The sequence below is a fragment of the Pan paniscus genome, chromosome 18 (assembly GCF_029289425.2).
Source record: "Pan paniscus chromosome 18, NHGRI_mPanPan1-v2.0_pri, whole genome shotgun sequence".
NCBI classification, from domain to species: Eukaryota; Metazoa; Chordata; class Mammalia; order Primates; family Hominidae; genus Pan; species Pan paniscus.
In genome coordinates this window covers 22824764-22846791 of record NC_073267.2, presented here as the reverse complement: position 1 = coordinate 22846791, position 22028 = coordinate 22824764, and the positions used below count along the sequence as shown (strand labels likewise).

General features: G+C 44.4%; 2 protein-coding genes across 4 annotated transcripts in view; one reads left to right on the top strand and one right to left on the bottom strand.

Moving 5' to 3' along the window:
• Positions 1 to 1329: 1329 nt before the first annotated feature.
• PDZD9 (PDZ domain containing 9) lies at positions 1330 to 19660 on the top strand. Of its 3 annotated transcripts, XM_003807828.5 has the most exons (4): positions 1330 to 2020; positions 6522 to 6701; positions 14264 to 14453; positions 18382 to 19660. In XM_003807828.5, exons 1-4 carry the CDS (start codon positions 1990 to 1992, stop codon positions 18773 to 18775), a joined length of 795 nt encoding a protein of 264 aa, XP_003807876.2. In that variant the 5' UTR covers positions 1330 to 1989; the 3' UTR covers positions 18776 to 19660. The 3 variants fall into 3 exon arrangements, with proteins under 3 accessions (XP_003807876.2, XP_054955962.1, XP_054955963.1); XM_055099987.2 differs by lacking the exon at positions 6522 to 6701 and having other exon boundaries at positions 1332 to 2020; XM_055099988.2 differs by lacking the exons at positions 1330 to 2020; positions 6522 to 6701 and adding an exon at positions 7752 to 7776 and having other exon boundaries at positions 18382 to 19546.
• A 21-nt stretch (positions 19661 to 19681) lies between these two features.
• The window catches only part of LOC100972888 (cytochrome b-c1 complex subunit 2, mitochondrial), a 30022-nt gene continuing 27675 nt past the window's right edge, over positions 19682 to 22028 (bottom strand). Inside the window, exon 14 of the mRNA XM_003807825.6 lies at positions 19682 to 19946. Within this exon, the coding sequence (XP_003807873.1) occupies positions 19863 to 19946 (84 nt within the window). The 3' untranslated portion in view covers positions 19682 to 19862. The remainder of the gene's footprint in view (positions 19947 to 22028) is intronic.

Here is a 22028-nt window from a genome sequence, read left to right as displayed (position 1 = left end):
ATGGAGGAAAAAGATGTATTTTATGATAGAATTAAGTTGGTATCTATGTAGACCACTGCCAGACTGTTTGGAAGAGGAAAGGTGACCTGTCACAAGAAGTCACCCACAGGAGACTTGAGGTGGAGAATAGCCCTTTGTACTGGTCTCTACGACACAGGTTTTATCTAATGAGAAATCTGTCCTGGCGCTCACGCCTGTAATCCCAGCACTTTGGGAGGCCAAGGCGGGTGGATCACCTGAGCTCAGGAGTTGGAGACCAGTCTGGCCAACATGGCAAAACCCTGTCTCTACTAAAAATACAAAAATTAGCTGGGCGTGGTGACACAGGCTTGTGGTCCCAGCTACTCTGGTGGCTGAGGTGGAAGGATCGCTTGGGCCTGGAAGGCGGAGGTTGCAGTGAGCTGAGATTTTGTCACTGCACTCCAGCCTGGGTGACAGAATGAGACCCCATCTCAAAAAAAAAAAAAGAAAAAGAAAAAAGGAACCTAAAAAGGAATCTGCCCTGGCTTATTGTCTGTGTAGAGCCACAGAAACAACAGAATAAGCTTGGACATAACCAGATCTACCATGGAAATCTTTGCACAGTGCCTGACACCTAATAGGTGCTTAATGACTGTTTGTTGAAGGGATGGGGCAAGGTGCTTAGCCTCTCAGTTTCATCAGACCGGGGATAACACCAGGGCCTACCTCATTAGGTTTTCTCTTTCTTCTAGAATTTACTAACTCATTTATTCATTTTTATTTTTTGAGACAGGATCTTGCTCCATCACCCAGGCTGGAAGGTGGTGACTCAATCATAGCTCACTGCAGCCTTGAATCCTGGGCTCAAGTGATCCTCCCATCTCAGCCTCCTGAGTAGCTAGGACTACAGATGTGCACCACCATGCCCAGCTAATTTTTAAATTTTTTTAATAGAGAAAGGGTCTCACTATGTTGCCCAGGCTGATCTCAAACTCCTGGGCTCAAGCAGTCCTCCTGCCTCAGTCTCCTGAGTACCTAGGATTACAGGTGTTAGACACCACACCTGGCCTAGAATTTATTTTTAATAATTTATATTTTCCTAAAATTGTCCACTTCATCTGTTTTTAAGTACAGGTTTCAAGAGGATAGAGCCTGTGTTTCTGTGTTTGTCTTGCTTACTGTTGTGTCCCCAGTATCAGTAAACGACAGAACAGCTCCCTGTAAATACTTGTTGTATGAGTGAATGTGTGTGGGAGGAAGAATTATCTTGGAAAAAAGAAGGAAGCATTAATAGTGCCTCTCCTAATAGTGACTCATTTTTTTTTAGGCCACCCTGGGGCCTTTTCTTATTCAAAACATTCATGAAAAAAAGTGCAGTTCCAAAGCATTGGAGCTACTGATGTAACAATTTTTTTAATATACCATTATTAGAAGTGCAGCGGGGGATTCTCTGATCTTCTAGGTATTCTGTGATCTCCTGTGATCTTCTGGCTGTGATCTTCCTCTGCAGACCACCTCACATCTTTGAAACACCCTCCTCTGTGCCTTCTCCCCCTCCCTATTTCTTAGGTTCACCAAGAATGAATGAAGAAGCCAAGCGTGGTGACTCATGCCTGTAATCCCAGCACTTTGGGAGGCTGAGGCGGGCAGATCGCTTGAGCCCATAGTGCAACAGTTGTGTTGAGCCTGAGCAACATAGTGAGACCCCCACCCCCTGCCCGTCTCTTAAAAAAAGAAAAAGAAAAGAAGGAATGAAGAAACCACCGTGGGTCAGGCACGGTGCTAACCTCTGCAGAAGTTTCCATACAGTACAGTGGTGTGCAATGCCCACGCCACGTTTTGCAGGGTCCACGGGAAGCCTTGCGGCGACCTCACTGCCGCCCAATTTCTGGGCAGTGGCGGCGCAGCGCCCCCTGGCGGCCATCCCGAGGGCAGTGCCCGCGGGCAAGGTTCGAAACTGTTGGCATTGGGACTGACTCCAGCCTCTGCTCCGGGAGGCCCTCCCGGGCTGCCTGACCTCCCGGGACCATGCAGAAGGCCTCCCACAAAAACAAAAAAGGTAACTGGGGAGAAGGAAGCGGGTGAAGAAGCCCTGGGGACCAAGCCTTCGTCAATGTTCCTCCTCTGTAAAATGGCAACGGTGCACTCTTGGCCTGGGAGATAACCTCTCTCCATCGTTGTTGTTATCATCATCATCATCATCATCATCATCATCATCATCATCATCATCATCATTTGAGAAGGAGTCTTGCTTTGTCCCCCAGGCTGGAGTGCAGTGGCGCGATCTCAGCTCACTGCAACCTCTGCCTCCCAGGCTCAAGTGATTCCTCTGCCTTAGCCTCCCGAGTAGCTGGGATTACAGGTGCCTGCCACCATGCCCAGCTAATTTTTTATTTTTAGTAGAGATGGGATTTCACCATGTTGGCCAGGCTGGTCTCAAACTCCTGACCTCAAGTGATCCGCCCGCCTTGGCCATCGTTATTTTTATCAAGGTATAATTTCCATGCAGTAAGATCCCACCTTTTAAAAGTACAGCTACCGTTTTGACAAGCTATACCCACGTTGAACCACCCCCTCCATCAAGATAGGGAACAGTTCCACCACTCCCTAAAATTACTTTGCAATGCCCAGTTGCAGCCAAACCCCACCCCACTGCAGCTCCTCACACCCCCATCTGTTTTTTACAGTGTGTTTTTTTTTTTTTTGCCTTTTCCACGGAGAACATCATAAAAATGAAATCACATAGTAAGGAGCCTTTAAAAAATTATACCAATGTAAATAGGGACTTTGGCCCTTTCATTTTTATTAAAAGGGCACATAAATCTTAAAATAGCATACGGGTCACTGTATTTTATTTTTAGAGACAGGGTCTTGTTCTGTCGCTCAGGCTGGAGTGCAGTGGTATGCTCCTGGCTCACTGCAGCCTCCAATTCTTGGGCTCAAGCAATCCTCCTGCATCAGCCTCCCATAGCTGGGACTGTAGGCATGCACCACCACACTCAGCTAATTTTTTTTTTTTTTTTTTTTTTTGAGACAGAGTCTTGCTCTGTGACCCAGGCTAGAGTGCAGCGGCATGATCTTGGCTTACTGCAACCCCCGCCTTCCAGGCGGGTTCAAGCGATTCTTGCGCCTCAGCCTCCAGAGTAGCTTGGATTACAGGCGTGAACCACCACGCCTGGCTGATTTTTGTGTTTTCAGTAGCAACGGTGTTTCACCATGCTGGCCAGGCTGGTCTCGAACTCCTGACCCCAAGTGATCCGCCCACCCTCGGCCTCCCAAAGTGCTGGGATTACAGGTGTGAGCCACCATGCCCAGCCTAAATAGAAGAGATGAGGTGTCACTATGTTGCCCAGGCTCTAATCACTTTATACTTCTGCTAGCCCCCAGGTGGGCTTACTGAAGGATGCAGACTCCTGCACTGAGCAATTCTTGTTCTTTATGGCTTTTTTCCGCACAGCATCAGGATTTGATAAGACTTGAGGTTGGCAAAGAGGCTGAACTAGGCAGGCAAGTGCCAGGCAGCCTTAGGCTTTTTCACTGCAGGGCTGTTGTCATTTGGACTGCTTGTCCTTGGGAAGGTTGACATTGCTGTCTGACTAGCCTTGTAGCAAAACCTGTAAGTCTTTCATATTTTAGTCTGGTGCTTGGGGTCTGGCTCTCCGAGGACCATAGTGCTGCCTCCTCCACCTGGTTGTCCCCAAACACAGCGGCTCACTCTTTTCTGGGCCCACCCTCTTCCAGGGAGGAAGCATTGAAGATCTCACTTTCAACAGCAGTAGGGTCATCTTTGTCAGTACCTTCGGGTTCCAGGGTCCCTGCCACTGGGCCCTAGCGAGCACTTTCCTCAGGTTTCATGTCTAATAGTTCATCCTGAGCATGCACTGTGTGAAGAGCCTTTGCCTAAAACACATAAAATACCTTTTCCATCTTCAGTGTTTTCCTTCTCGTGGTTTCCATCCTCTAATGAAATTAATTGACTCAGCTCCTGCACTGTTACATCTGTGCTTTCCTGCTGGGTGAGCTTCTTTTCTTCTTTCTCAACTAGTTTTTTCAGAGGGTTTTGTAAGTGCTTTAAAGTAGTGACTTCATATGGCTGATAACCTGTGAAGCTCTCATGGATGGCTGACATAGTGTGAGAAGTCTTCTCTCCAAAATGAAGCAGAGTGGTCTGGTATGTTGCTAGCATTTGAGACAGGAGATTGCATGTATTTACTTGCTCCAAGAAAATCCACATCCAGCTTCACTTTGTCAAGGTTTTTTTCTCTTTTTTTTTTTTTTTTTTTGAGATGGAGTCTTGCTCTGTCACCCAGGCTTGTAGCTGGGATTACAGGCATGCACCAACATGCCCAGATAATTTTTTTTTGTTTTTGAGACAGAGTCTCGCCCTGTCACCCAGGCTGGAGTTCAATGGCGCCATCTCAGCTCACTGCAACCTCTGCCTCCTGGGTTCAAGCGATTCTCGTGCCTCAGCCTCCCAAGTAGCTGGGATTACAGGCCCGCGCCACCATGCCCAGCTAATTTTTTGTATCTTAGAGACAGGTTTCGCCATGTTGGCCAGGCTGGTCTCGAACTCCTGATCTCGTGATCTGCCCGCCTCGGCCTCCTAAAGTGCTGGGATTACAGGCGTGAGCTACCGTGCCTTGCACAAAGTTTTTTTTTTGTTTTTTTTCAAGATGTACTTGTGTTTCTTGCCTTCCCGAACTTCTGCATTTGCTTATAGAGGTCTGGATCAAACTCCTGAGACATGTCCTTCTTCTGTAAGGAGCCTTTTGAGTCTGGCTTCTTTTACTTAACCCTGCTGACTTTTAAAAGTGGGCTCCTGGTAGCTTACCTTATAAGCATATTGAATTTACAAACTGAGATAGGAACCACTGGACCTTGCCCAAGATGTGACTTCTCTGTTTGCTCAGGAACCAGAGGCTCAGGCAGGGCGTATCCTGCCCCCAGTTGCTCCCAGAACCCTGAAAGGTCTCTGAAGATGGTATCTTGTTTATATTATGCTATTTTATTTTCCCAAACAGAGAGCATCTGTGGTTTGGGGGAAGGTGAGGTTGGAGATGGGCAAGGACATTTGCTTTAGAGGAAAGGGCCATGAACCCCTCCAGCTCCCCACAGCCAGAGGTAGGGAGCTGGGGGAGCCTCTCCCTCAGCAGTGGCCCTGAAAACACCACAGTCACATGGACTTGGCAAGCTTGTGTGTCACCTGTCCTTATGGAAAGGAGTTGTGTGTGAAATGCTGGAAAAGTGTGCTGAAAACAGATCTCCCCAGGAGCTTCCTGTGTACCGAAAAGGAGTTTCCTAGCAACTTCCTCTTGGGAAATTAACTTGTTGTTTTGAATGTCCTTTTAGTCCCTGAAATTTTTCTTGTGAGATTTGGTTCTGTAGAAAACATATTTCAACCCCTCCCACTACCCCTTGTCTCCAAGGCCTTCGGATTTTCCCCCACGTGCTTTTTGGGTCCATCCACTGCTCATTTCCGCTGTCACTGCCATGACATGTGCCAGGACCCTGTCATTTTCATGTCATTTCATTTCATCTAACCATGTCCAGCTTTACTCACTTCGGAGCCTTTTCACTAAGGAAGTCTGAGAAGCAGTCTCTGTCTGGTTGGTCCTCGCTCCTCCTGCCTCCCCCTCCTCTGACCGGGACTCTTCCTTCCTTTCTCAGACCTTAACACAATTTGCTCCTGATCCACCTTTCTTTGCCTAAATATTTCCTATTGGTCCTTTTGGCCTTAATTCAAATTTTAGCCCTGCTGGAAGCTTGACCCGCCATCCCCAGATGAGACTTTGGCCCTCTGTTACTCATTCTCAGAGCCCTCCATCCTTTTCTTTCATAGCATGAGTTACAGTTTGTTATCCAACATATATTTACATGACTGATTGATATCTGTCCCCTCCACTAGGCTGTAAAATTCATGAGGACAAGAAACACATGTGGGCCAGGCACGGTGGCTAACACCTGTAATGCCAGCACTTTGGGAGGCTGAGGTAGGAGGATTGCTTGAGTCCAGGAGTTCAAGACTAGCCTGGCCAATAGAGTGAGACCCTGTCTCTACAAAAACAATAAAAATTAGCCGTGTATAGTAGCACATGCCAGTAGTCCCAGCTACTTAGGAGGCTGAGGTGGGAGGAGCCCTTGAGCCCAGGAGATCGAGGCTGCAGTGAGCCCTGATAATGCCGCTGCACTCCAGCCTGGGCAACAGAGTGAGACATTGTCTGTTAAAACCAAAAAACCCAACACATCTGTTTTGCTCACCATGGTAAACCCAGGGCCTAGCACACTGTATCAATAAATATTTGTTAAGTGAACAGATAATACTAACTAATATTGATTAAGCACTCACAATATGCCAGACTCTGCAAAAGCCCTTTAATGCACCCATTTAATTTTCAGAAGAGCTCTCCAAGGTGAACATTTTTATCCTCATTTTACTGACAAGGAATCTGAGGAACAGGGATTAAATAACTGTCCCAGGGATCTGGCTTCAGAACCCCAGTAGGTATGGCCATGCTTCTGTCTTGGTGAAGGACTGAAATAAGTTCCCCTCTTTTGGTTAGAAAGAGGAGTCAGCAACAAGGTCAAAACATCTGTACACAACTTGAGCAAAACACAGCAGACCAAACTCACTGTGGGTAGCCTGGGATTAGGCCTCATCATCATCCAGCATGGACCCTACCTCCAGATCACCCACCTCATCAGGAAGGGGGCTGCAGCCAACGACGGGAAACTCCAGCCAGGTGACTGCCCTTTCGCCATGCTTCCCAACCACCCATCCTGCCCATCTGCCTGCAGGGTGACTCGGGTCACCGGGTTTCAGTGTAACTATAAGGATATGACGGGCATGCTGGCTCATGCCTGTAATCCCAGCACTTTGGGAGGCCAAGGCGGGGTGGATCACTTAAGGTCAGGAGTTTGAGACCAGCCTGGCCAACATGGTAAAACTTTGTCTCTACTAAAAATACAAAAACTGGCTGGGAGCAGTGGCTCATGCCTGTAATCCCAGCACTTTGGGAGGCTGAGGTAGGTGGATCCTGAGGTAGGGAGTTCGAGACCAGCCTGGCCAACATGGTGAAGCCCTGTCTCTATTAAAAATACAAAAATTAGCCAGGTGTGGTGGCACATGCCTGTAATGCCAGCTACTTGAGAGGCTGAGGCAGGAGAATCGCTTGTACCCAGGAAGTGGAGGTTGCAGTGAGCTGAGATCACGCCACTGCACTCCAGCCTGAGTGAAAGAGACTCCGTCTCAAAAAATAATTAAATAAATAAATAAATAAAATAAATACAAATACAAAAATTAGCTGGGCCTGGTGGTGGGCGCCTGTAGTCCCAGCTACTCAGGAGGCTCAGGCAGGAGAATCTCTTGAACCCGGGATGGCAGCACTGTACTCCAGCCTGGGTGACAGAGTGAGACTCTGTCTCAAAAAAAAAAAAAAAAAAAAAAAAGGATATGACATTAGTTGAGAACTTTCTATGGGCCAGCCAATGGCTATCACTTATATAACTATCACTGTTGGGCATATTAATTCATTTAATTCTGGCTGGGTACAGTGGCTTACACCTGTAATTCCAGCACTTTGGGAAGCCAAGGTGGGAGGATCCGTTGATGCCAGGAATTCAAGGCCAGCCTGAGCAACACAGTGAGATGCTGTCTATATTAGTCCGTTCTTGCACTGCTATAAAGAAATACCTGAAACTGGGTAATTTATAAGAAAAGAGGTTTAATTGGCTCATGGTTCTGCAGGCTGTACAGGAAGCTTGGCTGGGGAGGCCTCAGGAAACTTACAATCATGGCAGAAGGTGAAGAGGAAGGAGGTACGTCTTACATGGTTGGAGCGGGAGGAAGAGAGAGTAGGGGGAGGTGCTACACACGTTTAAACAACCAGATCTCATGAGAACTCACTCGCTATCACGAGAACAGGAAGGGGGAAATCTGCCCTTGTGATCCAGTCACCTCCCCCCAGGCCCCTCCTCCAACACCGGGGACTACAGTTGAACATGAGATGTGGGCGGGGACACAAATCCAAACCATATCACCATTTCTACAACAAAACGAAAGTAGCCCGGCATGGTGTGTGCTGGTAATCCTAGCTACTCAGGAGGCTGAGGTGGGAGGATCACTTGAGTGCAGGAGGCCGAGGCTGTAGTGAGCTATGATTGTGCCACTGCATGCCAACCTGGGTAACAGAGTGAGACCCTACCTCTAAAAAAAAAAAAAAAATTAAATGTACTTAATGAGGGTCAGTGAGATTGAGTTCCTTGTCCAGGTCACCTGTTTCTCCTAAGTGGGGATTCAGGGACCATGTTACTCCAGAGCTATGGCTCTCGGTGCGTAAAGATATTTTCTTTCGTAGGCAGTATTAAGCGTTGCTAACACTTAGCTGCATGATCTCATTTCACTCTCACAATCCCTGAGCTAGATTCTGCATGAAACCGCCTTGCAGACAAGGAATCAGATGTTTAGTAACTCTCCCATGGTCACTCTGAGGAGCTGGGATTTGAACCTTCTCTGTCAGACTCCAGAGCCTAAGGGCTTTACCAATACTGCCCTGCTCCTCGTGTCTTTGGGTGAATGAATTTTCCATGCAGTTCAAGAGGTGTTTTCTCAGTGCCTGGCCTGGGCTTAGTACTGTGCCCAGGAGTTGGGGAGGCAGAATGGGCTGGCGCCATGGTGAGAAAGAAAAAACATATTGTGTTAGCTGTCCTGATTCAGGCTCAGGGTCTGACACTTTTTAGTTCTGTGACCCTGGGCAAAGCCACTTAACCTTTCAGGCCTTAGTCACCTCATCTGTGAATTGGGATATTCCTGTGTTTGTCAGAGGTTGCGCAGATTTGATGAAATAATGCATGTTTGTTTGATAGATGGGGTATCACTCTGTCACCCATGCTGGAGTGCAGTGGCTTGATCATGGCTCACTGCGGCCTTAAACTCCTTGGCTCAAGTGATCCTCCTGCTTCAGCCTCCTCAGTAGCTGGGACTCAGGCGTGCACCACCATGCCCAGCTAATTTTTATTTGATTTTTTATTTTTTTGTAGACATGGGCAATGGAGGTGGTGGGTGGGTGGTGTCTCACTATGTTGTCCAGGCTGGTCTCAAACTCCTGGCCTCAAGCAATCCTCCCATGTGGCCTCCAAAAGTACTGGGATTACAGGTGTGAGCCATTGAGCCCAACCTGATGAAATAATTTTTATGAAAGTGCTTTTAAAACTGAAGTGCTACAGAAATATTGGCAATCATCTCTTAGGCTGTTCTTACAGATTCTCTAGACTTTTGCATGTGTGTGTTTTAATAAAAAATGATGGCTGTATGGGGGTCCCAGTGGATTAAGCCACTGGTTTGCAACTCTGGTTACCTGTTAGAATCATCTGGGAAGTTTTTAAAACCAAGATGCCTGGTCCCTATCTCCCTACAGGTTTTTGATTCAATCGTTCTTGGACTGGGACATGGCAGTTTATGTTTTAAAAGCTCCTCAGGTGATTCTAATTTGCAGCTAAGGGTTCCAAGCAATGGATTAAAGAAGAAAGCAGATACATAATGGTTTTATGAAACAGTTTGCTATACCTTAAAATCCAAAGCATTTTCCCCACACATCACTACTTGGTGGTGGAGAACAAACGGCGGCCGGTGGAGAGTTCTGGACTTACCAGAACAAAAGAACTCCAGGACAGGTCCCATGGGGAAGCTGCTTCTTCTCAGCTTCTTCAAGGTCAGGTGACAGATGCTGGGTGATGATCTGGGTGCATACTCCAGGGTGCTAGAGTGGGACAGGAGTATGCTTTTAGGTGGGCAACAGAGAATCTCATGGCAGGGCTATAGTTAGTGGGCTCTTTGAGGTTCGAAACAGTCTTGAATTTCATCTTTTAAATCCAGGACTCACCTACTGTATTAGTGCATTCTCACACTGCTGTAAAGATACTGCCTGAGACTGGATAATTTATAAATGAAGGAGGTTTAATTGACTCACAGTTCCGTACGGCTGGGGTGGCCTCAGGAAACTTACAATCACAGTGGAAGAGGAATCAGGCATTTTCTTCACAAGGCAGCAGGAGGGAGTGTGAGTGTGTGAAGGAGGAGCTGTCAAACACTCATAAAACCATCAGATCTCATGAGAACTCACTCACTATCATGACAGCATGGGGGAAACCACCCCCATGATCCAATCACCTCCCTCCCTCCACAGGTGGGGATTACAGATCCCTCCCTCAAAATGTGGGGATTACAATCGGCAATGACATTTGGATGGGGACACAGAACCCAACCATATTGTTCTGCCCCTCCATCTGCAAGCTGAAGAGCAGGGAAGCCAATAGTGGCTCAGTCCGAGTCCCAAAACCTCAAAAGTTGGGAAGCCGACAGTGTAGCCTCCAGTCTGTGGCTGAAGGCCTGAGAAACCCTGGCAAAACACTGGTGTAAGTCCAAGAGTCCAAAAGCCAAAGAACTTGAGTCTGATGTTCGAGGGCAGGAAGCATCCAGCACAGGAGAAAGATGAAGGCTGGAAGACTCAGCAAGTCTGCTCATTCCACCTTTTTCCACCTGCTTTTTCTAGCCTTGCTGGTAGCTGATTGGATGGTGCCTACCCAGATTGAGGGTTGGGTCTGCCTCTCCCAGTCCATTGACTCAAATGTTAATCTTTTCTGGCAACACCTTCACAGACACACCCAGAAACAATACTTTGCATCCTTTGAACCGATCAAGTTGACAATATTAACCGTCACACCTAAAGTTGTGGCTCATTTGTTATGTCTTTGCTTAATAAATAAATAATAAATGAATATTTGTCCTAGGCATTGTGGGAGATATTTCCCCATCTATTATCTTTTTTTAACTCCAATTTTTAATTTTATTTGAATAAGAGACATGGTCTCACTGTCACACAGGCTGGAGTGCAGGAGTGCAGTGGCGCAATCATAGCTCACTGCAGCCTCGAACCCCTGGGCTCAAGCAATCCTCCTGCCTCAGTCTCCCAAAGTGCTGGGATTACAGGCATGAGCCACTTCACCTGGCCCCACGTGTTATCTAATTTAAAGTTTGCAACACTCCTGAAATGTAGATAATGAAATATAGAGGCGTAGAGAGATGAAATAACTTGTTCATCTTAGTTATACAACTGAGTCTGTGTTCAGAGCTGGGATTTGAACCGATGTGTGCCTAGAAAGCCCATACCTTCCTAGCCAATTGCCTAACAACTAGAAATGAGATTTGAATACAGAGGAAGTCCAGAGCCCCAAATCTCTTCGTGACAAGCCTGCCAGTTCTCCTCGGCATCATTCTAGGCTTTAAAATCTGTAACTGAGTGGTTTTAGACAATGATGATAAGATCTTGAGAGATGATAATTGTAGAAACATGCTATTTCTTTGACCCCGTTTCCTCCCAGCCCCATTATCTTTTATCTATGTGCTGAAATTTCTCTCCTTTGGTGTTTCAGGATAGGGTTTCACCTTGATTTCCTAATTTAGTTTAGTGTTAGTTTATTCTGGCTAAACTTTTAGTTCCTTTTGGCCAGTATGGCCTTAACAGATTCTGACATTCTAAGTCTTAAGAAATTAATGTAGGCCGGGTGCGGTAGCACACACCTGGAATCTCAGCACTTTGAGAAGCTGAGGTGGGCAAATTGAGCTCAGGACTTCGAGACCAGCTGGGGCAACATGACAAAACCCCATTTCAATAAAAAATACAAAAACTAGCCCAACATGGTGGGCATATGCGCTTGCAGTCCCAGCTCCTCCGGGGGCTGAGGCAGGAGGGTTGCTTGAGCCCTGGAGGTCGAGGCTGCAGTGAGCTGTATTTGTATCCCTGCACTCCAGCCTGGGTGACAAAGTGAGACCCTGTCTCAGGAGAAAAAAAAAAAAAAGAAATTAATGTAGCTTCAACAGTAAATACAAGTCATGGACTGGCTACTGCCTAAGCAGTTCCTAAAGGCCTGGTGTGTGCAGACACCCAGCTAGGCACTGGGGGTGTAGTGGTGAACGACACAGACATGGTCCTTAGCCTTGAGGAACTTAAGGAACTTCCAGCCTAGTTGGGAGAGATGAAAAAGATAAAATATTTTTCAGTAGTGGCTTGGCTGCTGCAAAGTTGATTTACTGTAGGTAATCGAGACAAAGTTTATATAATGTCATCCTATAGCCCATTAAAACAGAAAAAAAAAGGTGTAATGAGGTTGGTGTTCATAAATACCAAATTGGTGTTTCTGTATGAAGGGCAATGTTAATATCTATTGCTAGAGTAATCACATTCACATGCTGACATGTTTGGTTTACAGCCAGAACGGTCAGGAAATTAAGCTGTTTATTTTCTGCCCTCTTGATAAAAGTCACCCTTTTACAACATAATTAAGCAGAATGCCAAGCCATAGCTTTCAGCTATAAACACTGCTTTTAACATTAGGTAAGTAAGCTCATCCGGGGAGGGTTTTTTTTGCTTTTTGTTTGTTTGTTTTGTTTTGCCATTGTAATTAACCTCAGTAGGATGAGCAGCTGTTTCATATTGCTCAAGCTGCAGGTAGCCTTGTTTCATTCTGAAGTGAGCTTCAGATACATGGTTGATTGTATTACCCCCAGCTACTGCTTAAGACCAAAGTAGAAGGTTTTTCTCCACCCTTGTAAGTATTTGTTTTCTGGAATTCTGGGAACTTTTGTTTCTGATAGGATCTAGAGCTATGGACATTTGTCCTTGGCATCCTTGGAGGCTTCTTTTGGGATCAGTGTAATTCCTGATGGAAGCCCAGTGCATGCATCAGAGAAGGCACTTCTTGACCCTTTTCTTCTTTGAGGTTAGGCTTCAGCTGTCTTAGAATGAGGCTGATTGAGGGTCTCCAGAAGGTCAGTACTAGTAAGATCTGAAGACTTAAGATTTTGCCCAACGTGAGCTGGTCCTTAAAAAGCAAATCCTTTGTATTCCTTTCTGAAGTCTTGCTGAATGCCGTTGTAGCAGCCAGGGTTCCTCATTGCAAAAAACAGAAAACACTTCTGTTAATGCACTGAATTTGGGATACTGAGTCTGACAGAATCTCCCAAAAGGCTGGAGAAGCAGGCTTGGAAAATGGTGAGAGAACCAAGAGCTGTGTGTAACTACCCCTAGCAACTAGAAGCTCCTGTCACTCTTTTGCATCTCCTCCTCCAGGTTCAGTGACCCAGGTGGGAGTGTCAAGTAGCTGGATCTCACTCACAGGTCCATGACCTAGCTGCTGGAGGTGGGGACATGGGGGAGGTTGGAGCAAGTGAAAAATTGGTCTTTTTAGCTTCCTTCAATTTGGGGATTTCGGGGATTAGTGCTCAAGATGTAGTCCTCTTCCCACCTGCCAGGGACTCGGAAGCTGCATGGTTGCCCATCTTGTTTCTTTCCTTATCCTGCGTTGCCCTAAGGTAGGGAAACCTAGCTGTCAAATCCCTTTAAACCAACATACTCACTGCATACACATCTTACAGTTAATTAAAGCATGCCTAATTGCCCAATGTTTTATACAGAATTATTTGCTCAACTAATACTGCACAAGGGTAGAGAATTAAAATGAAAGGCTTTATGTTTAATATGGTCTATTAACTGTGGAGGGCACTGGAAATTGCCAGGCAGGTATAATAGAAAGTAGGTCATTTATTCATCACTTAGTGTAAGTGGTTTTTTCTTTTCTAGTAATAGCCATTCATTTTATCTGAAACTAATCTATGTTTAGAATCCTAACAGCTGGTTCCGATTATAAATGTTTTTTAGCCTCTGTCACACCAAGAACTTCAGAAACGTCTCAAAAACATCATATAATGTCTACCAATATACTGCTATTAAGAAACATCTTGCATACATTCTTCAGTATGCAAAGGACATTCATATCATGGACATGAACATCTTTATTAAATAAAGGCTGGGCCGGGTACGGTGGCTCATGCCTGTAATCCCAGCACTTTGGCAAGCCGAGGTGGACAGATCACCTGAGGTCAGGAGTTTGAGACCAGCCTGGCGAACATGGTGAAACCCCATCTCTACTAAAAAAAAAAAAAACAAAATTAGCCAGGCTTGATGGCACATGCCCATAATCCTAGCAACTTGGGAGGCTGAGGCAGGAGAACCACTTGAACCTGGGAGGCGGAGCTTGCAGTGAGCTGAGATCATGCCACTGCACTCCAGCATGGGTGACAGTTAGACTTCATCTCAAAAAAAAAAAAAAAAGGCTGAAGCCTGGTTTTGGTTCAAAAAGAATCAACAATATGAACCCAGAAAATGAAATACCTCACAATAAAGCCAGAAATCAATACAGTCCCTTTAAACCTCTAGTTTTACTGATATATAATTTTTTCCCTCTTCAGGTGATGTTCTGATTAGTGTTGGCCATGCCAATGTGTTAGGATATACTCTTCGAGAATTTTTACAGCTTTTGCAACATATCACTATTGGAACAGTGCTACAAATCAAGGTTTACCGAGATTTTATTAACATTCCTGAAGAATGGCAAGAAATATATGATTTAATCCCTGAGGCCAAATTCCCAGTAACAAGGTAAATAGTTCATTTTAGGAACTCTTTGTTATAATACAGAATCCCAGGGCCTGTGAGGCATAGATGGTTTAATGTGACAATTATCAAATGATAAGGATCATGACAGGAGGACTGGTGACACTGTCAGAGGGGTTTCTGGTATTAGATCTGTAGGATCTAATATGAGAAAGCACGATGAAGTCAACCTGGAGTTAAAAAGCAAGTCATTGGTTGGGAATTTTGTCCCCATGCCTACCTGTATGGTGCCCCTCTTTCCCGACTCAGCCCTTAAAATGCTTCTTGTGGGCCAGGTGTGGTGAATCATGCCTGTAATCCCAGCACTTTGGGAGGCTGAGGCGGGTGGATCATGAGGTCACGAAATCGAGACCATCCTGGCCAACATGGTGAAACCCCGTCTCTACTAGTAAATTACAAAAATTAGCTGGATGTGGTGGCGCGTGCCTGTAATTCCAGCTATTCGGGAGGCTGAGGCAGGAGAATCGCTCGAATCAGGGAGTCGGAGGTTGCAGTGAGCCGAGATCGCACCACTGCACTCCAGCCTGGAGATAGAGCGAGACTTTGTCTCAAAAAAAAAAAAAAAAAAAAAAAGTGCCTCTTGCAAATCCTATTTTCTTTTCCGTATTCAACTTTTTGTTCTCTGGGTCCTTCCCAATAACATCTAAGCCTTTTTAAACTTCTTCCATCTTGGCAAATCCTATCTTCAGTCCACTCTCCTCTCCCTACCCTCTTTAGCCACTGGAGTCTTTTGCATCCCCTCCCAACTTGCTAAAAGCTGTATTAGACACCTCCGTTTCCTCGAAAGACGCCACTTCCCAGACACTCCTCCACCCACTTCAATCTAGGCTTTGCTTTCATCCCTTGGCTGAGTCCTTTTCCCAGGGCCACCCATAGCCTTCACACTTCTGATCCCACTAGATTCTTCCGTCTTTATCTTGCTTGACTTCTGAGCAGCATTAGACGCTTAACAATTTCCACCCACTCTCTTCTTGAAATAGCACTTCCCAGGCTTCTGTGACACCACACTCCCCTGATTTTCCTGTTACCTCTGGCCATTTCCTCTTGGTGTCCTTTCTCCTAGCCAGTTTCATTGATGCCTGTGGTTTCTATGACTATCCACATGCTAATTACTTTCAAACTGTATTATCACCAAAACTGTATTTTTTTTTTCTTGGAGATGAGCTTTTGCTCTTGTCACCCAGGCTGGAGTGTAGTGGCGTGACCTTGGCTCACTGCAACCTCTGCCTCTCGGGTTCAAGTGATTCTCCTGCCTCAGCCTCCAGGGTAGCTGGGATTACAGGCGCATGCCAACACACCCAGCTAATTTTTGTATTTTTAATAGAGACAAAGTTTCACCATGTTGGCCAGGCTGGTTTCGAACTCCTGACCTCAGGTGATCTGCCTGCCTCGGCCTCTCAAAGTGTTGGATTACAGGCATGAGCCACCAAGCCTGGCCAGAATGATCTTTTTGTAATGCAAATCTGATCCTGGCATGTTCCTGCAAAAAATCTCTTAAGACTTTTTGTTCTTTGGATAAATGTCAAAATCCTCACATTGGCCAATGATGCTCTATGGGGTTCAGCTGGCCTCTGCAAACCATTCCAACTTCAACTCATACTGCTTTCCCCATCCTTCTCTAGCCCCCTTTAGCTTCCAGCTCTCTGCCTTTTGTTTTGCCTCAGGGTCTTTGCACTTGCTCTTCTCTGTGTGCAACATGTTTGTAACTTTGCTCTTCAGTAGTCACCCTTGAAGGCTCCAGTGTAACTTCTCCAAGGGGTCTTCCTAGAAACAGGTCCACCTGACATATGCTCTCACAGCTCGCTCCTTCGCATTTATCCCAATTTTAATGAAATAATGTGTGTAATCAGTTGTTCACTGTGTTTCCCTGGGAGAATGTGAACTCCATGAAGGCAGGGACTGAGTCTGTCTTGTTTTGCTAAAATTGCCCTAGGACTTTCATGTGGTCAGTGGTTCACTTGTTTTTAATTTTTAATTTTAAAAGTCTTATTTTTGAGACAGGGTCTCACTCTGTCACTCAGGCTGGAGTGTAGTAGCACGATCACAACTCACAATCAAATCCTACTCAGCGACTCCTACACTGGAGGGCACGACTCTAAAAGCCTGGGCTCATGTGATTACATAACAACTATGTTCTAAGCATTTTCATTACATGGAGGAGTTTTGAGATCCAGAATATTAAATTCTAAGGATGGTAGACTGACCATTCAAAAGCAAAGAAAAGATAGAACAGTACAACTTAAGTATGAGGCGAAAACCCACAAACAATACCAAGCACCTGCTGATTCCTTGTCTTAATTAGGCAAAGTACCCATATCTGAGGCATTTTAGTAACTTATGTATAACGAGGCAGGGAAAGAAGAAGGAAAAAGATGCTTTCACAAAGCTAGTATAAACTTTTCCAGGAGAAAATGGCACTGGGTATACACACTGGAGAAATTCTCCATGTAACGCTCTGGGTAGGCCAAGTGGTATAGAAAGTTTGTTTCTAGCCAATCCTGACCTCTGCAGGGTTGTGGCTTTATTACCTAATGACAATTTACCTGTCCTTTATGGTTACCTAACCATCAGAGTTGCCAAGGATTCCCCCTACAGTCTGAAAAAAAAAAGTTATTAATACTTGGATTTAAAAAAAAAATTCATGTGCTGTTCAGGAAGACCTAGGTGTGTCTGAAGGCAAATCAGACAAAGAAAATCAGTATTTAAGACTAGTGGCTCTCAGTAAAAATTACTCATTATCAACTGTTTATTACTGGAAGAGATAAACTTTTGGAAAAGCCATTCAAATTATTGGAAGCAAATACAACAGGCAGACTGCCAAGGTTATTAGTGATAACACCAGAAGTCTTAACAGGTTGGCAGGGAAGAAACCTATTTCCTTTTAGCAGGGCAGAATGTACCAGAGATTTGTAATCACAAAGATCTAGTTTTGGTTCTGCTGGGCAATAGCACCAGGATGAGGGAAAGCAGGTGACAGAGCATTCATTCTGGAAAGTTAAAGCAAGCACAGGTACTGTAGGCATTAGGAAAGTTCAGAGACCTGGAGGTGCTAGCAGGCAAGCACCACCTAGTTTCAACAATCAAGAAAGTCAATAATTGGAGAAAGTTAAAAACAACAACAACAACAACAAAAACCTGGCTGGGCACAGTGGCTCATGCCTGTAATCCTAGCACTTTGGAGGCCAAAGTAAGGATTGCTTGAGGCCAGGAGTTTGAGACAGGCATGGGCAACATAGGGAGATCCTGTTTTAAAAATAAATAAATAAATAAAAATAAATAAAAATTAGCCAGGTGCGGTGGCATACAGCATACACACCTGTAGTCTCAACTACTTGGGAAGCAGAGGCCAGAGGGTCACTTGAGCCCAGGAATTCAAGGTTGCAGTGAGCTATGATTGTACCACTGCACTCCAGCAAGGGTGACAGAGCAAGACCCTCTCTAAAAAAAAGACTCTAAGACTTACTAATGACTAGGATGTTGAAGATCCTTAAGGCCCACTATTTCCTGACTTCCTGACTCCTCTGGAAATCAGTAATGTTGTGTTAATGCCACGTGAGCCACAAGAATAGAGTTCTCAGGAGATGGCCAGGTTGAATCCGTCACTTTAGCTGCAGTGAAATTAACCTACCCTTTAACACCTCCTAATATTCTGGTCAGTAGTCTAGTATAAGTCTGTGCAAAACTTTTTAAGGTATGGCGAAGTAATTTAAGGCAGAATTTGATTTCCATTTAGAAATGGAAAAAGATTTCAAGATAATTTTAAAAAGAGAAACATTTCAATGACACAGAAAGGTAATGCTAAAGCTAAATTGTATCTTTTATGAGTCAAAGCAAGTTATAAGGCATCTTGTTAGGGGACCATAAATGTTTAGACATGAAGAATCTATTTTATTCACTATTCTTTTCATTTCAGCACACCAAAGAAAATTGAGCTGGCAAAAGATGAATCTTTCACAAGCAGTGATGATAATGAAAATGTAGATTTAGATAAAAGACTTCAATATTATAGATATCCGTGGTCAACTGTGCATCACCCTGCAAGGAGACCAATATCCATCTCCAGAGACTGGCATGGATATAAGAAGAAGAACCATACTATTAGTGTAGGAAAAGACATTAATTGTGACGTGATGATTCACAGAGACGACAAGAAAGAAGTGAGGGCCCCTTCTCCATACTGGATAATGGTGAAGCAAGACACTGAAAGCTCTTCCTCCTCTACCTCCTCTACCTCAGATGCATTTTGGCTGGAAGATTGTGCCCAAGTTGAAGAGGGTAAAGCCCAACTGGTATCAAAGGTTGGTTAGCAAATCTGTGGTCATATGAGCATTTATCTTGCAGACACCCAAGTTTTGTGCCTCACCAGGCACAAGTTTGCTGTACTTATCAAGGACTGTCTGTAGACTCACCAATTCTCTTCTCTTATGACTGCATTATAAAGCCTTTAGAGATGTTCTTCAACAGGATTATCTAAAGACTTCCTTGGGTTCTTGCAGGCCTCGCAAATCTTATTTTCAGAATAAGACCCTCCTTTTTGAGAAGAATTTCTTTCTTTTAGAAAATGCCATAGAGAAATCCAATATCAGAATGTCTGAACATAGTAGAGAATGTCACTTTATGTAAACACCACATTTTTCTTTAAATATTTAGTTTCTCTCTTTTTTTTGGTAAACTTCAAGTACTATAATTAAAATAACTAAGAGACATAATTCTTTGGCTAGTTATTCACATTAGAATTCTTTTTTTTTCCCCTTTTTAGCCCTTCTTTTACTGTAAATGTTGAATTGAGAGTTAATTATTTGGAAGAGACAGGATGGTAACAGATAAGGGAGAGACAGGAGATGAGAGAAAAACAAAACTCTGTCAATGAAGATAAATCAGACATAAAAAAATGAATGGGAATATAGGATATGATTGATAGGAAATGTATGTTTTTTGGAAATAATTTTATTGCAAAAAAGGCAAAACAGGGGTAAAAACCAGACCATTTAGCTGTTGACACCCAAAATGACAAATTTTGAACTTGCTTTCATCTTAAACGCCACCAATAGTAATCTGGCACTATTTACCCCGATAGCCACTTAGCCTCAATTTTAATAGTTTCTGATGCTTCTGTACTCAATAATTATATTCCTGTCTCCTTTAAAGCATCTAAAACAAAGATATCAGCACATAATAAATACTTGTTAACTCATTGAGAAAAACGTAAGAAAAACACTTAAACAGAATGTTTTATTGACTTTAGGTCAGCTGGGAATAATTACCTGCATTTATGCCTTATTTTACCTCACTGGAAAAAAGACAAATGATATATTAGAGACTTCTGACTTTCATGTGTTTGCTGCTCTGGGCTGAGAGAATGTTCAGCTCTCTCCTGTAATGTGTGCATCAGTATTACAACTCATCAACAAAAGGTGTATGTCCCAAATTTCCACTTGCTGCCATCGACTTCTGGCCAGAAACAAACTTCTTTGCAGCCTTTAAAGAAACAAACAAAAGACAAAATTAACAAAAATAAAAATATATATCATCAAGCAGGTGAACTTATTTTGTCATTTCAAGAATTTACGGATAGGACATTCTTTTTTTTTTTTTTTTTTTGAGGTGGAGTCTCGCTCTGTCACCCAGCGTGGAGTGCAGTGCTGCGATCTTGGCTCACTGCAGCCTCCGCCTCCCAGGTTCAAGCAATTCTCTGCCTCACCCTCCCAAGGAGCTGGGATTACAGGCATGTACCACTATGCCCAGCTAATTTTTGTATTTTTAGTAGAGACGGGATTTCGCCATGTTGGCCAGGCTGGTCTCAAACTCCTAGCCTCAAGTGATCCACTCACCTTAACCTCCCAAAGTGCTGGGATTACAGGCGTGAGCCACCAACCTGGCCTTCGATAGGACATTCTAAGCCAGCAATTACTATAATAGCTGTTGTGAAAATTAACTAGGAGATGGCTGGTGCTTTAATTTGGGACAGTGTGGGAGGAAAAGCTTAGCTGTTTCTCTGAAAGTCCCATTGTATGTGTAATGAACCAAGCAAGAGCAACACTTTGGTAAGAGGGTAGCTGTTCAAAGAGAGATAAGGAAAACAACACTGACACTGTCAAATAGAGTAGTGTGGCTTCAGGCAGGGATATACTTTCCTGTTTCGGTATTACAATGGCAAATAGTCTGGGTCAATAAAAATACATTGATTGTTAACTTAAAAGTAAAACTTTATACCCTAGAGGATTCTTTATGCCACTACTTCCAAGTTCAAAGGCTGGTTAAGTGTAGTATCATGAGTCAGGTGTAGGTGGAGCAGCAGCCCCCATATTCTGTCAGGCCAGCTTATCTTATTACTATGAAGGAGAGGTGGTGGTGGAAGCAGTCGGGTTGGGACGCACATGATAGGATATAAGATGAAGACAGCCATTTAAAAGAGTACCAAATGGGCTCGGCGCGGTGATTCACACCTGTAATCCCAGCACTTTGGAAGGCTGAGGCGGGTGGATCACGAGGTCAGGAGATCGAGACCATCCTGGCTAACATGGTAAAACCCCGTCTCTACTAAAAATACAAAAAATTAGCCGGCCGTGGTGGTGGGCACCTGTAGTCCCAGTTACTAGGAAGGCTGAGGCAGGAAAATGGCGTGAACCCGGGAGGCGGAGGTTGTACTGAGCCGAGATCGCGCCACTGCACTCCAGCCTGGGCAACAGAGCAAGACTCCGTCTCAAAAAAAAAAAAAAAGAAGAGTATGAAATGACAATTGGGGCCAAGTGAAATCAAGTCAGGGTTACTATCTTAAAATAGCCTTGTCTCTTTTTTATTTGAGACAGGGTCTCACTCTGTTGCCCAGCCTGGAGTACAGTGGCATGATCTCGGCTCGCTGCAACCTCTGCCTCCCAGGCTCAAGCCACCTTCCCACCTCAGCCCCCTGAGCTCCTGAGTAGCTGGGACTACAGGCGCATGCCACCAAGCCTAGCTAATTTTTGTACTTTTTTGTAGAGACGGGGTTTTGCTACATTGCCCAGTCTGGTATTGAACTCCTGGGCTCAAGCAATCTGCCCACCTCAGACTTCCAAAGTGCTGGGATTACAGGAATGAGCCACTGCACCCAGCTTAGTTTTTTATTTTTTCTTATCCCCACTGTCCCTATACAAGGTAGACCTGTTGGTGAGAAGATGGCTGAGACATCTACAGTAGAAAGCAAGTTGGCAAGTTTAATGTAGAAAATGGGGAAAACCCACTTACTTTGGATTAATTCTGTAGGTCATGTGCTTGTTAGGCACAGTAGGGAACACAAAGAAGTACATGACATAGTCCTTGCCCTCAAAACAGCTCAATATTGTAGGGAACAATAATATATGTGAAAAAAAAAATTAGCAAGAACAGGAGAATGTCCTAGGCTGAGAAGAGTAAAGAAAATCTTAAGATGCTAGATGGTGAAATATTGATAGGACTGAAGAGGAAAAATAGCAAACTTCACTATTTAGGTTGGATCATATGAAACTGCTAATATTTGACTCTTCTTTACCTCTAGTCATCTAACATAAGCCCATTTTATAAACTACCATTAGTTTAACCTAA

Coding starts and splice junctions, on each gene's coding strand:
- PDZD9 (XM_003807828.5), top strand. CDS start 1,990: ATGCAGAAGGCCTCCCACAAAAACAAAAAAG. Junction 2,021..6,521: donor CTCCCACAAAAACAAAAAAG/GTAACTGGGGAG, acceptor TCTTTTGGTTAG/AAAGAGGAGTCAGCAACAAG. Junction 6,702..14,263: donor CGACGGGAAACTCCAGCCAG/GTGACTGCCCTT, acceptor TTCCCTCTTCAG/GTGATGTTCTGATTAGTGTT.